Source organism: Tachyglossus aculeatus, chromosome 17, assembly GCF_015852505.1.
Source record: "Tachyglossus aculeatus isolate mTacAcu1 chromosome 17, mTacAcu1.pri, whole genome shotgun sequence".
In the NCBI taxonomy this organism is placed as follows: Eukaryota; Metazoa; Chordata; class Mammalia; order Monotremata; family Tachyglossidae; genus Tachyglossus; species Tachyglossus aculeatus.
This window is the reverse complement of record NC_052082.1, coordinates 14,105,742-14,119,208: the sequence shown is the minus strand read 5'-3', so window position 1 is coordinate 14,119,208 and position 13,467 is coordinate 14,105,742. Positions and strand designations below refer to the sequence as shown.

The window sequence follows — 13,467 nt, the reverse complement described above, 5'->3', positions numbered from 1 at the left end:
ATGCTGCTTCTCAAAGCACTTAACAAACACCATTGTTGTTATTATTATTATTACTCCTATTTATCAGTGGTGGTGTACTTTTTGTTCCTGTACTGTCATCTCTTGAAATGCAGAAAATTCCATTAAACTGCATTTGGACTCAGCAATCCTTGACGGTTGCCTAAGTGAAAATGGAGGATATTCTTTGTAATTGAAAGTATGCCCCCTATAAGGTTTTCCTTTCCCTGAAAATTCTTTGCCTTGAAGACTTTGTAATTTATTTTCTGCAGCTTGTTAGCTTTCAGTTTTGCCTGTTATCATTTTTTTTATCTTTTACAGGGCTGGTCATAAAGCATAATGATGAAATTATTCAGTTTATTACTTTTCTCTATCATACTTTGTCAACTTTCCTCCTTTATAGTTTGAGGAAAGTATAGCAGCGTAGGTTTATGGTACTGTTACTCTTAGCTCCCATTAGATCGCAAGCCCGTTGAGGGTAAGGAACGATGCCTTTTGCTTCTGGTGATCTACCAAGTGCTTAGTACATTGCTGTGCACACAGGCACCCAGTAAGAAGCATTGAAATGCTGTTGATTGCACCCCACTTCTCCTGCCCCTCAAATTAACTTTATAGGTGAACCCTGTAATATGACCATGGACTGTCCCAGAAAATATGGTTGTATCACGAGTGGTGGAATGGTCAGACTGTCTATAGCTTTACATGCATATCAACAGTAGTAGCTTGGGCTCTGACTAAAGTTCAAACAACAACAAATAATCCGGGCATGTGGGACAGGAGAGGACTAGAAATATGGGGGAGGCCTCAGGGTTTGAGGGCGTAAGGAAAGACACAACGTCAAGACTCAGAGTAGGTATGTTGAAGTCCATCAACAAACAGTGTAAGATATATCCATGGGATGCACATTTTGTGGGGTTCTGTTTGAACTACTGCTGTAGTATTTCTCAGGAAATATGGTGGTAGTCATGCAGAGGTTTGGTGGCTGTTGGACTAAATGTTATAAATTTTTCCAATGTAGGACTTAAAGTAGCTTTCCATATTATGAGCCTATTTCTGGCACTTCACTGTTTTATTCGGAGTAGCAAGAGCATTTAACCTGTTAATATTCCAAGAAGGTTTCTGTGTAGTCTTCTGAGTGAATTTAGGAATTTTTCCCTTGTTTCAGAGACTCCAGTTTGACCAGCTGTTGTTATGGTTGATGAGGACTTCCCCATTCTGTATATCTTCTTTATTTTTTCCAGAGGTTTTCATGTTTTCTTAATGGTATTCACTGATTCCTTCCTGTGTGAAGAGCACTGTGCTAATTAAATGCTTGGGAGAGTTCAGCAGATTAGGCGAACATGATTCCTGCCCTCAGGGAGGTTCGTGCCGCTTGGAGGATCTGACATTCCAAGTTCTCATGGAATCCAGGAAAATATACTATGTGAGGGCACTGATACCCACCCCGACCCCACAGTATTGCGTATTTTTTTACAATCTTAGGCATCTCGGTGTTGTGTCGATGTCGGATCAGTGGATCTGGGGGTGGAGTCGATGAATGTCTGTTAAACGTTGGATAACCGCCTTCCAGGGACCGGAAACCTGAGGCCCAGCAAGACCCAACCTAGCTCATCCTAATCTCAGGCCTAGTGGGGCCCAATACTGGCCCCATCACTAGTGAACACTACAGAAATCTGAAGAGAGGCCTCGCCGGAACAGGAGGAGATACAGACTCACATCTGCGAGCCATACGGTGGCACTTACTATGTTATTTTAGAAGAAATGTTAGGGGTATTGGATGGTTCATCCCTAACCGGAGGACATCCATAGCTGCTGCCTCCAAGCATCCCGTTGTGGTGCCTATTTAGAGACCAGATATCGGGTTGGATGGCCCGTTGGGGTGACACTCAAGGTTTTGTAAGCTGTTGAACAGAATTGCCGTTTCCCCCTCCAGACTGAACAGAATTTCTTCCTGTGTACAGTAAGTGTCCTTGCTGAATTCTTGTGCATCCACAAGCAAGAAATTCCCCCTCCATCCCTCATCAAATTGGGATAAATTGTCCTGTGAGACTTTTAAGAAACTGGCTAATTCTGGTCTGATTCTACCGGCTTAGAATATTGGCTGGAGCAGAACTGTTTCGCCTTTTAAATTTACATAGTTAATTTGCATTTTGGTAAGCCCTCCTTTCCTTTGACTCCCTCTTGCATTACCCTGACTTGCTCTCTATTCATTCTCCCCTCCCATCCCCGTATCTGTGTTTATATCAATATCTGTCTCCCCTCTCGACTGTAAGCTCGTTGTGGGCAGGCAATATGTGTGTTATATTGTCCTCTCCCAAGCGCTTAGTACAGTGCTCTCCACACAGTAAGTGCTCAATAAATACGATTGATTGTGGAACTATCTTGCGAGAGGTAGAACCTTTGTGAGCGGAACCCAGCCGAGGACCATAGCATTTAAATCTGTCGTGGATCTGAAATAAGGCAGACCCGAACTGAAAGTGGGTTGGGGTTAATTTGTAGTTAACGGACCTAGTTAATACTAGGCTAAGGGGAGTTAGGCCTGGGAACTCTAGGTAGGTTTTTCTGTGCAAAATTCCAGCCGCTGGACAGAAGCAAAGCAAATCTGTGTTAACATCAGTATATTTGTTATTTTTTTTTTGTAAACACTTGAATTGCTTTAATCCACTGTGAAACTTAAATGTAAGGAAGTTTTATGTTAATGTACCTCATTGTCCAGGAAGAGCGGAGTTTGTGTATTCTTAAACCCTAGTCAAAATATTACTGATCAGCCATGCACGATGTCGTCATAATACAGAAAATTATTTTTAGCATTTCAATCCTTGGCCCAAGGCACAGATCTCTAGTGACTATCAGGGCTGTGAAACCCAGCACTGTAGCCTGAAAGGTGGATAGGAACAAACCTTAAAATGGGTAGTATTTTAAATTGACCTTCCCTTCCTTCTTCTCCACCTCCCTTTCTCCCTCCATCCTTTCCTTCCCTCCCTCCCTCTCTCTTCCTCCCTCCTTCCTCCATCCCTCTTAACTTTGCTAAGCGAGTCTTTCATTTCCTTCCCTCCTTTCCTCCTTTCTCCACCTCCCTTCCTCTCTCTCCCTCTCTCCATCCCTCTTAACTTTGCTAAGCAGAGTCTTTAATAGGCTCTTGGTCCTGAGACATGCCATCAAAAAATGTGTTTTTGGGGTGTTTCCCTCTACCCCCTCACCAGAATTCCTGATATCTCCATGGCAGCAGGTGTTCAGCTTGTGCTGTCGGTCACCTGGGTTCCTGGCCCGGCTCTCCGGGATTTTCGGGCATTGGCAGGCTTTTTATTGTGCCCCCCACCAGGGTCAGGCAAGTCCTCCTGCTGATTCCATCTGCACTCCTGCTTCCACCTTCTCCACCTGTAAAACCGTTCCTGTTTTCTTCAGTGTCACTTCCTCTTTCCTGCCTAGGCCTCTGCCCTGGTCTCTCTTCTCTGGTCTGGCATGACCCCCGCCAGGGTCGACCATTGTCCTTGCACGTTAGAGCCCCGGGAGGGGATTGTGCTTACGCCTTAATGATTCTGCTTAGATTTTATTTGCCAAGTAGGCCACAAGAATTCTAATATACACCACCTAATACGATGCCGTGTTGGACGTACTGTTTAGCTGCTCCGTCACAAGAGAAGCAGCAAGGCCTAGTGGTTAGAGCCCGGGCCTGGGAGTAAGAAGGACCGGGGTTCTAATTCCAGCACTGCCACTTGTCCGCTGGGTGACTTTAGGCAAGTCACTTCAATTCTCTGGGCCTCAGCGACCTCATCTGTAAAATGGGGATTAAGACTTTGAGCCCTATGTGGGACAGGGAATGCGTCCAACTTGATTAATTTGAGTCTATCCCACTACTTAATACAGTGCTCTTAACAAATACCATTAAAAGCAACAAGGGACAGCCTTTCTGTGGGTCCACTGTGGCTGGGACCGTGGCTTCCGCAGTTTCTGTTTTCATTTTGGCCTTTTTGGTCACATACTCATAAGTGAATTTCACTGTCAGTAGAATCTTCCTCAGATACCGAGGACAGCTATAGTGGGTTTAGTCATCTCGTGCGAAAGATAATATAATTATATATTTTTGGCCAAGGGAATTTTCTCAGCCGGCTAATTGCATCATGTGATCATCACTGGAAGACCAGAGAATAGATTGCTTTAGGCAGTTCAGACGAGAGTCCTGAAGAACTTCATTGTCAGTGTAATGTAGGGTTTTCCCGCCTAAGGGGCTCACCCTTATGCCAAGCAGTTGTACTTTGGTTTTCTGTCTACCACACTGAGGGAGTGAATCATAACTAATACTTCTCCAGCTATTATCTGGCCCAGCTAAGCTGTAGGAAAACGTCTCTTTAAGGCCAATCTCCCTGGGAAGGCCCAGGAGGCCTCTCCTTTCTCTTGAAGGCATCGGATGCCTGGCACCCAGGGAATATGGGAATTTGTGCAGTGCTGAGGACCCCCCTGCCCCCTCCCTTCCCTCAATGTGAGGTTTCCAGGAAAGGGATTACCTAGTCCATCAGTGGTGGGAGTCCGATAAGCTTTGGGTGATGGGTGGGGGAGTTGCCGCCTCCTCCCTCTCCCTACCTCTATTACCTGACCTTGCCAGAATCACTAAACAGCTTTAGTGATTTCCTTTCCTTCCCTTGCTCCCTCCTTCCCTTCCTTCTTCTCCACCTCCCTTCCTCCCTCCTTCCCTTCCTTCTTCTCCACCTCCCTTTCTTCCTCCATCCTTTCCTTCCCTCCCTCCGTCTCTTCCTCCCTCCTTCCTCCCTCCATCCCTCTTAACTTTGCTAAGCAGAGTCTTTCATTTCCTTCCCTCCTTTCCTTCTTTCTCCGCCTCCCTTCCTCCCTCTCCCTCTCTCCATCCCTCTTAACTTTGCTAAGCTGTCTTTCATTTCCTTCCCTCCTTCCCTCCTTTCCTTCTTTCTCCGCCTCCCTTCCTCCCTCTCCCTCTCTCCATCCCTCTTAACTTTGCTAAGCTGAGTCTTTCATTTCCTTCCCTCCTTCCCTCCTTTCCTTCTTTCTCCGCCTCCCTTCCTCCCTCTCCCTCTCTCCATCCCTCTTAACTTTGCTAAGCAGAGTCTTTAATAGGCTCTTGGTCTGCACCTAAATGGGAATACGCCCATCAGCCCGAAGCAGCCTCTCCCACTCCTTGACTCATGGATTCCCTCTGTGGGAGAATACCTGTTCCTCAGCTTCTCGGTGGATCACCAGAGCTGCCAACTACATGGGGTGATGGAAGGGATATTTTTTTGACAAAAGATTTTCCCAAGTGATGCTAATAACCATACATTTTATTTTCTTAAAAGCAACTTAAAACGGCATCCTTAGTTTTTAATAGGTGACCTGTTTTCTAGGAGAGGATCGAATTAAAGGTAGTCACTTTGCTTAGCGGTGGACAGAGCTATGATCATTATTTTTCCTCTTGGGTTAATTAGGTTACGCGGGCCGGTTTGGAGAACATATAGGATTATCTGATGAGTTGCACGTGGCAAATGGGATTTTGGTAATACGTGTTCCTAAAGCTGAAAGTGTTTTAAAAACAATTAAGTCACTTTGGATTTGTGAAACCCATGATATTTAAAGCATTTACTTATTTGCTCTGCTTTCATTTATCTTGAACAGGTGTTCGATAGGATTGATAGATATTAAAATGTGTAAGGAGCCCCGATAAATGATTTTCATTGGCGGTAATAATTGAAAGGGAGGTTATGACAGAGCGTATGATAACTTCTGGCCGAGAGTTACAAGTCTCAATTATAACGCCTTCCTTTTCTAAATGACAGGGACTTGCCATGAGGTGTTGAAGCCTTGTTTCCCCGAGTTGGAGAGACTGGACCTAAATGGCGCAGCATGACTTTGCTCCAGCCTGGCTTAATTTTCCTACTCCACCATCATCAACAAAGGTACTCTTTCCTCTATCCTTTCTGTAGTCCTATAAAGGAACCCCAGCTATCTCCTTCTGAAGAAGACTCCCTAATTGGGCCAAAAGGTATTTAATTAAAAGACAACTCAGTTTGAAATCCTCTTCATTCGATCTGGGATATATTGGGTTGCTTCTTACCTCAAGTGACAGTGCCAGGTTTTGTGCTTTCCACCTCCAAAATAACCAAAGCTTCTCTGTTTTCAGGGGGTTGTTATTTTGATTGGGGTTGTTTTTTTTTTTTATTTGGCTTCCCCTTTGGCTTTTTTTTTCCTGTAGGCATTTTCCTTTCTGCTTCCGATAATGCAGTAATAGTTGTGGAAAATGGTTGAAAGTGGTAATGCGGGATAGTTTTGTGTGTGTCTTGTTGTTGGGTAGGGATTGTCTCTTTCTGTTGCCAGCTTGTACTTTCCAAGCAGTTAGTACAGTGCTCTGCCCACAGTAAGCGCTCAATAAATACTATTGAATAAATACAATTGAATGAAATAATTGAAGGGAATTGAGAGATTCACCATGGAGAGAAGCATGTCCAAACATTGTGCACTTGGAACTGGTACAGAGAGGGTACTTTTGGGGGAAAGAGGTCACCGTGGAATGAGGTTTGCTTCAGCTCTGGTCTGGGGATCATTTCTAGACTCTCTCCTGGCTCATGTGGCAAGATTTTCTCTGGCTGGGTAGGTAGCCTTGCCCTTCCCTCCCAAGGCTACTTCTGGGTTCCCAGTGGTGGACCGCATTTCACTTCCTCCTTCTGTCGGAAAGGACCCAACACTCCTGCCTTCTATATGCTCCAAGATGTGGCAGTGATGAGGTAATTCCAGCAAAAGGATGTGTTCAGTTGGACAGAACAGAATATGCCATCTTGTCTTCTTTTAAGTTTGAGGATAGCTCTAAAAAAATGAATTATGTGAACAGGCTTTCAGGATCCTTCCAGTTTGGTGAGAGTGGGGTTTTTCATCTTAAAATGCCTCTTTAATGCTACAGACCCTACGTACTGCATACTAAATTTATTCTCATCGTCATCTCTCTTAAATTGCCCAAGTTTTTTTTTGGGAAAGCAGACTTCTGACAATCATTGCTTGTCATTTGTACCCCATGTTGTTGCTGTCTGTGGCTAGACTGTGAAAAGGAAATTCCCAGCTGAGTTTCTCCTCGTCAGCTCTCCCTGGCCAAGCTCAAATGAAGTATGATGTTAGTTGAATTAGGGTCACGTAGCCAAGCCAAATGTAGAGTTCAAGGTGGAATTTGGCTAAATTCCTGAAGGAGGGCCCATTATGAGTTGTGAAAGCAAAAGTCAGGGCTGTAGAGGGAAAAGTTAAGAATGGTTGATGAGCCATTACCGAACATTAGGATCGATGTCAAAGAGGGCTTGTTCCTCCAGGCATTCTTTTATCACTGTTAGCAGTGGGTAGCAGCGATAGAACACGGGCCTGGGTGTCCGAGGACCTGGGTTTTAATTCCAACCCCGCCACTTGTCTTTTCTGAGACCTTGGGCAAGCCAGTCAACTTCTCTGGGCCTCAGGTAACTCATCTGTAAAATGAGGATGAAGACTGTGAACCTCCTGTGGGACATGAACCGTGTCCAACCCCATTAGCTTGCATCTGCCCCAGCGCTTAGAACATAGTACCTGGCACATAGTAAGCACTTAACAAGTCCCTCCGCAAATCCACCAAGCTGGCTCTCTTCCTCCCTTCAAAGCCCTACTGAGAGCTCACCTCCTCCAGGAGGCCTTCCCAGACTGAGCCCCCTCCTTCCTCTCCCCATACTCCCCCCATCCTCCGCCTTACGTCCTTCTCCTCCCCACAGCACCTGTATATATATATATATATATATGTTTGTAAATATTTATTACTCTATTATTTATTTTACTTGTACATATTTATTCTATTTATTTTATTTGGTTTATATGTTTTGTTTTGTAGTCTGTCTCCCCCTTCTAGACTGTGAGCCTGCTGTTGGGTAGGACCGTCTCTATATGTTGCAAACTTGTACTTCCCAAGTGCTTAGTACAGTGCTCTGCACACAGTAAGCGCTCAATAAGTACGATTGAATGAATGAATGAAATACCATAAAATAAAAGAGACAGAATGTTGGGTTGGGTGGACCATCGACCTATCCCAGTAATGGCATTTCATATGTCCCTCTTAAAATAGTATTTCATGCCAGAAAATCTTGGAGCTCTGGGTATTTGCCCAGGGCTGCTTGCTTGGCTACAATTTGAGTTTTTTTTTCCCATCCATTAAGAAATACCTTCCTATTTGTCCCTTGTGAACACAGCAGTGGCTTCGCATGATTTGTGGACCGGGGCACCTTTCCCCTTTGAGTTTTCTCATCACCCTGTACGATTCAAAGAAGAGTGAGTGGCCCCACTGTTCTGTCTAGTGCCAAATCACAGCAGGAAGATAGGTTGTCCTATGAAAGCGTGAAGCCACCAAATCAATACAAGGGGGTGAACCAGACACGATCTGGATCCTGCCTGAGGTTCCGTGAGACAGAATTTTTCCCACCCCGGCAGTCAGCCAACTGATAGAGCCTGCCTATTTTAATCCTGCAGCCACCTCCCCTTGAAACCGTACCCTCCCTTCCCCCGACCCCTGTGCCACATTGATGGTATATTCATTTCATATGTGATAGACTTGCAAATTTGTTAAACACACCCATTAACCTCGAGGTTTTATACTTTCTGGTTTGAATTCTGATCCAGAAGGTTATCTTTATTTTGGAACAAAACCCACAATTTACAGTACGTTTTGGGACTCCGGGTATTAATTATGGTCCTACAATTAAATATCTGATCTTTAACCATGGGATTAGCTAGTCATGATCAGCGTGCTTAATGAAATTCATCTATACGCAGCACCATAATAGAACATGAACAGTTCAGTCACATACACGTAACACACACTGGGACCTATGTAATTTAACTCGTTAGATATTTTTAGACTGTGTATCTCATTTGTGAAATTCATACAAAGAAGACTAATCAAATTTGCCAAATTCTTTCATACTTAGTCCCGTTATAATGCATTTATTAACCAGAGGGCTAAATATGTACATTCCTCCACTTAAGATGTTTTGAATTATGAGGAACTTTAGCTCTCTCTATGCTACCTCCCTTATGTATATAATAGTAATAATGGTATTTGTCAAGCGCTTACTATGTACCAACCATTGAACTAAGCATTGGGGTGCGTGCAAGCCAGTGGGGTTGGACACAAGCCCTGTCCCATATGGGGCTCACAATCTCAATCCCCTTTTTACAGATTGAGGTAAGTGAGGCACAGAGAAGTGAAGTGACTTCCCCAGGGTCACAAAGCAGACAAGTGGCCGAGGTGGGATTAGGTCCCATGACCTTCTGACTCCTGGCCCGTGCTCTATCCACGATGCCGTGCCGCTTCTCTATACATGTAACCCATATCTCTGTAGCTTGCACACTTGTTGGGAAGGTGACCACTAAGGAAAACGTTTCATAATTCACGTAGAAAAAAACCGGGCGGTGCTCGCTTAGTTGGTGTCAGTAGATGCCTCACATCCAAGCTGTCACCAAAACCTGCCGGTCTCAGCTCCGCAACATTGCCAAGATCCGCCCTCTCCTCTCCATCCCAACCGCTACCCTGCTCATTCAAGCTCTCATCCTGTCCCGTCTGGACTACTGCATCAGCCTTCTCTCTGATCTCCCATCCTCGTGTCTCTCTCCACTTCAGTCCATACTTCATGCTGTTGCCCGGATTATCTTTGTCCAGAAACGCTCTGGGCATATTACTCCCCTCCTCAAAAATCTCCAGTGGCTACCAATCAATCTGCGCATCAGGCAGAAACTCCTCACCCTGGGCTTCAAGGCTGTCCATCACCTCGCCCCCTCCTACCTCACCTCCCTTCTGTCCTTCTCCAGCCCAGCCCGCACCCTCCTCTCCTCTGCCGCTAATCTCCTCACCGTCCCTCGTTCTCGCCTGTCCCGCCATCGACCCCCGGCCCACGTCATCCCCCGGGCCTGGAATGCCCTCCCTCTGCCCATCCGCCAAGCTCGCTCTCTTCCTCCCTTCAAGGCCCTACTGAGAGCTCACCTCCTCCAAGAGGCCTTCCCAGACTGAGCCCCTTCCTTCCTCTCCCCCTCCCCCTCGTCCCCCTCTCCATCCCCCCCATCTTACCTCCTTCCCTTCCCCACAGCACCTGTATATATGTATATATGTTTGTACATATTTATTACTCTATTTATTTTACTTGTACATATCTATTCTATTTTATTTTGTTAGTATGTTTGGTTTTGTTCTCCGTCTCCCCCTTTTAGACTGTGAGCCCACTGTTGGGTAGGGACTGTCTCTATATGTTGCCAATTTGTACTTCCCAAGCGCTTAGTACAGTGCTCTGCACATAGTAAGCGCTCAATAAATACTATTGATGATGATGATGATGATAGATGCCCCGCCTTGAGATACGATGAATGTGCCGTGACCCCTTGCAATCGATCGGCGATCGAATTGTCACCCCCGAGGGCGACAGCCGTAACTGAGCAACCCCACTTGACTGTGCTGCTTCCTGGGTTGCAGGAGGCCTGGTCGTGGAGAGGGCACCTAGTGAACCACCGGCCCCCTGGGCCGCGCTGGCCACGGTCCTCCCTAGTGCCTCGACCTGGGTTGCGGGGTGCAAGCCCTCTCGGGGGTGGGAGCTGCCGAAGACCCGTCAGAATTCACATCCTGCAAGTGCCAAGCCTCATCCAGGTCTAATCTAGTTGCGGGAGGTCGACAAGCTATCCCAGGAACAAGCCACCCATTTCAGCAACTCAGGAAGCAAAGAGGACCCAGATCCCCTTGGGCGGCAATGCCAAGCCGGGCATTTAGGAGGTACGGGATACACAATCCCTTCCTTGGAAGATAGCACCAGGGGAGGGTTATTTAGGTTTCCACCTCCATGTGAACCCTCAGGACCAGGGTGCTTAAACTGTGGAGGCAATTCCCATTTATTTTGGTCCCAAGCTCCCTACTCCTAGCCCTTCTGTTGAGGTTTTTCCACTCTCTGCAAGATCAGAAAATGTGGCAGAGAAGGTTCAGTAAGCTTTAAGCTCTAGAGAGGGCATGACTGGGTGAAAAGGGCCAGGATTCTGCTGCCAGCAGAATTCAGGGACACTTATTGCAGGTCTGGCTTTTTCCCCGAATAATATACTTTCCAGTCAAATAATAGAGTGGCAGGGAGAAGAGCATTGAGGGGAGGTGAAAAATTGGAGGAACTGGAAGAAAAAAAGAGGGAAAAGCACGGAGAAAGAATGAAAAACGCAGGGCAAAAAATTTCTGAAACTTCTGCTTCTTCCACTTGCACCCGGCCCATTTCAGTATTTCACATCCCTTTACGTTCCAAATGTAAGGAAAGTGCCTTATCTGACCTTTTGAGGCCTTCAGTTTTGGATAGGCTATTTTTTTCCTGTGCTGTTGTACCTTCTTTACTCTTTCCACTCCACACCCTCCCCCAATCCTTTAAAAACAAGCAATGAAACTGGAGCTGTGGTCTGTCCGGCGTGAGCGGGGGAAGAATTCCAAGGCAGGGAACAGTGTGAACGAGGGAAGGATGGCGTGACGGTCAAGGACGAGAGTGTGATTTATATGTTTGCAGATTATTAAATTCTGTATTTCTCAGTGCATATTGTGCATAATACCTAGCAATGGGAAGAGACCCAGGGATGCCAACCCCCGTTCCTTTAGATGGGTCTTCTTGTGTCCCGAGAATGCAGATGCAAAATCCAGTTCCCACTGCCGACCACATCCTAGGACTCTTCCCTATTTTCCTCATGGAGAGCAAGGAGGAAGCCTTTCTTACACCTCCAGTTCCTACCGCCTCCCCAGCAAAAATGAATTAGGTTTGGGTGGTGGGGGGGGGTCCCATCACAGTGGGCAGGGTCCCCTGGACAAGGTGGATCTCTAAGAACTCACACCTGTTTCTCTCCCAGAATATTTCTGTGGTGCTTGCTAGGTGGGCCCTTAGACCTGGTCTGGCATAGATCCTGTCTACTAACTCTATTGTACGTATTCTAGTCAGTCAGTTGTATCTATTGAGCACTTATTGTATGCTTAGCACTTACTGCTCTTAGCACTTGGGAGAATGCGCTATAACAGAGTTGCTAGTTTAGTTTACAGTCCATAAAAAATCCTAAGTACCCAATACAGTGCTCTCAACGGAGTGCGGTGGGTGAGGAGTTTGGTTTTTGAATTCCCCCCAAGTTGCTCATTATCCCCACTCTCGGATTTGATGTAGCCTGATCAGCGACCAAAGCCAGTAGCTCCTCGGAGCCCAACAGTAGTTCCTCTCCCTCTCCTCCCTCTCCTCCCTCTCCTCCCTCTCCTCCCTCTCCTCCCTCTCCTCCCTCTCCTCCCTCTCCTCCCTCTCCTCCCTCTCCTCCCTCTCCTCCCTCTCCTCCCTCTCCTCCCTCTCCTCCCTCTCCTCCCTCTCCTCCCTCTCCCCCCTCTCCCTCTCCTCCCTCTCCCTCTCCTCTCTCTCTCCCTCTCCAGCTTGCCTCAGAAGGGATCCCAAACAAGCCGTAGGCAAGAGAATGTATGCTCTCCTGAGGTCCTCCTGCAAATTTGGATGGGTCCTTAACTGAATAGTGGCATTGCACCATCTAGGACCAAGCCCCAAACCCAACTCCACACGCACCGCACTCTGATTGTGTGGAGAGCACTGTATTAGGTACATAGGATTTGCTACAGACTGTAAACTAGAATAGCAACTCTATTATATTGTACTTTCCCAGGTGCTTAGAATAATAATAATAATAATAATGGCATTTATTAAGCACTTACAATGTGCAAAACACTGTTCTAAGCACTGAACAGTGCTCTGCACACAGTAAGTGCTCAACAAATGCAACTGACTGATTAGAATACGTACAAGAGAATTAGTAGACAGGATCCCTTCCTTCAAACATCTTATAAACTGTGGGAAAACATGTAAGAGAGATTTCTGACCATTTTAATTATTATTTTAAGATTCCCTAAATACTTCCTATTCTCTAAATGCTTCCTTTCAGTGTGTTCACACAGACTCCTTCTCTGGGGGAGACTAGCTTGGGAATATCGACTGCCTCAATCAGTTGTTCACCTGGATATAGGCTCCTGTGCTAAAGGCTGAAGAACGTTTTAAACTGGGGAGGCAGCTTGATTTAGCAGTGGACAATGCAGAGGTCGATGAGTTAATCGCATCTCCTTCAGAGGAATCGTCAGTCAGTGACAGTTCAGTAATTCAGAGCATAATTGCAGTGACAAAATAGATGAGGATAATAGTGCCTCCCTCCTGCCAGCCCAGATTTTGGGATTAAAACGTCTCACATCAATTTTTGAGAAAGTAGATAAATCTGTAAATGTAATTGGAACAGAGGACCCTAATGGAGAGAGGAGTTTAGGGAGATGTGCAAAGGTGTACAGGAGTTGTCCTGCTAAAAGTACTTTAGGAAAGGCAGCGGTTGCTGTTCATCTGAAATTGGACAGATTCTTTGCTGAAGTTGAGCAACCACTAGCACAGCAGAACAAACTTCTATTGTTGTGTTTTCGGCAAAGCTTCATAACCT

At 45.9% G+C, this 13,467-nt stretch overlaps 1 protein-coding gene across 1 annotated transcript in view; it reads left to right on the top strand.

Moving 5' to 3' along the window:
• The window catches only part of GPBP1 (GC-rich promoter binding protein 1), a 73,147-nt gene that overhangs the window by 32,730 nt on the left and 26,950 nt on the right, over nt 1-13,467 (top strand). Inside the window, exon 3 of the mRNA XM_038759114.1 lies at nt 5,781-5,900. Within this exon, the coding sequence (XP_038615042.1) occupies nt 5,838-5,900 (63 nt within the window). The 5' untranslated portion in view covers nt 5,781-5,837. The remainder of the gene's footprint in view (nt 1-5,780; nt 5,901-13,467) is intronic.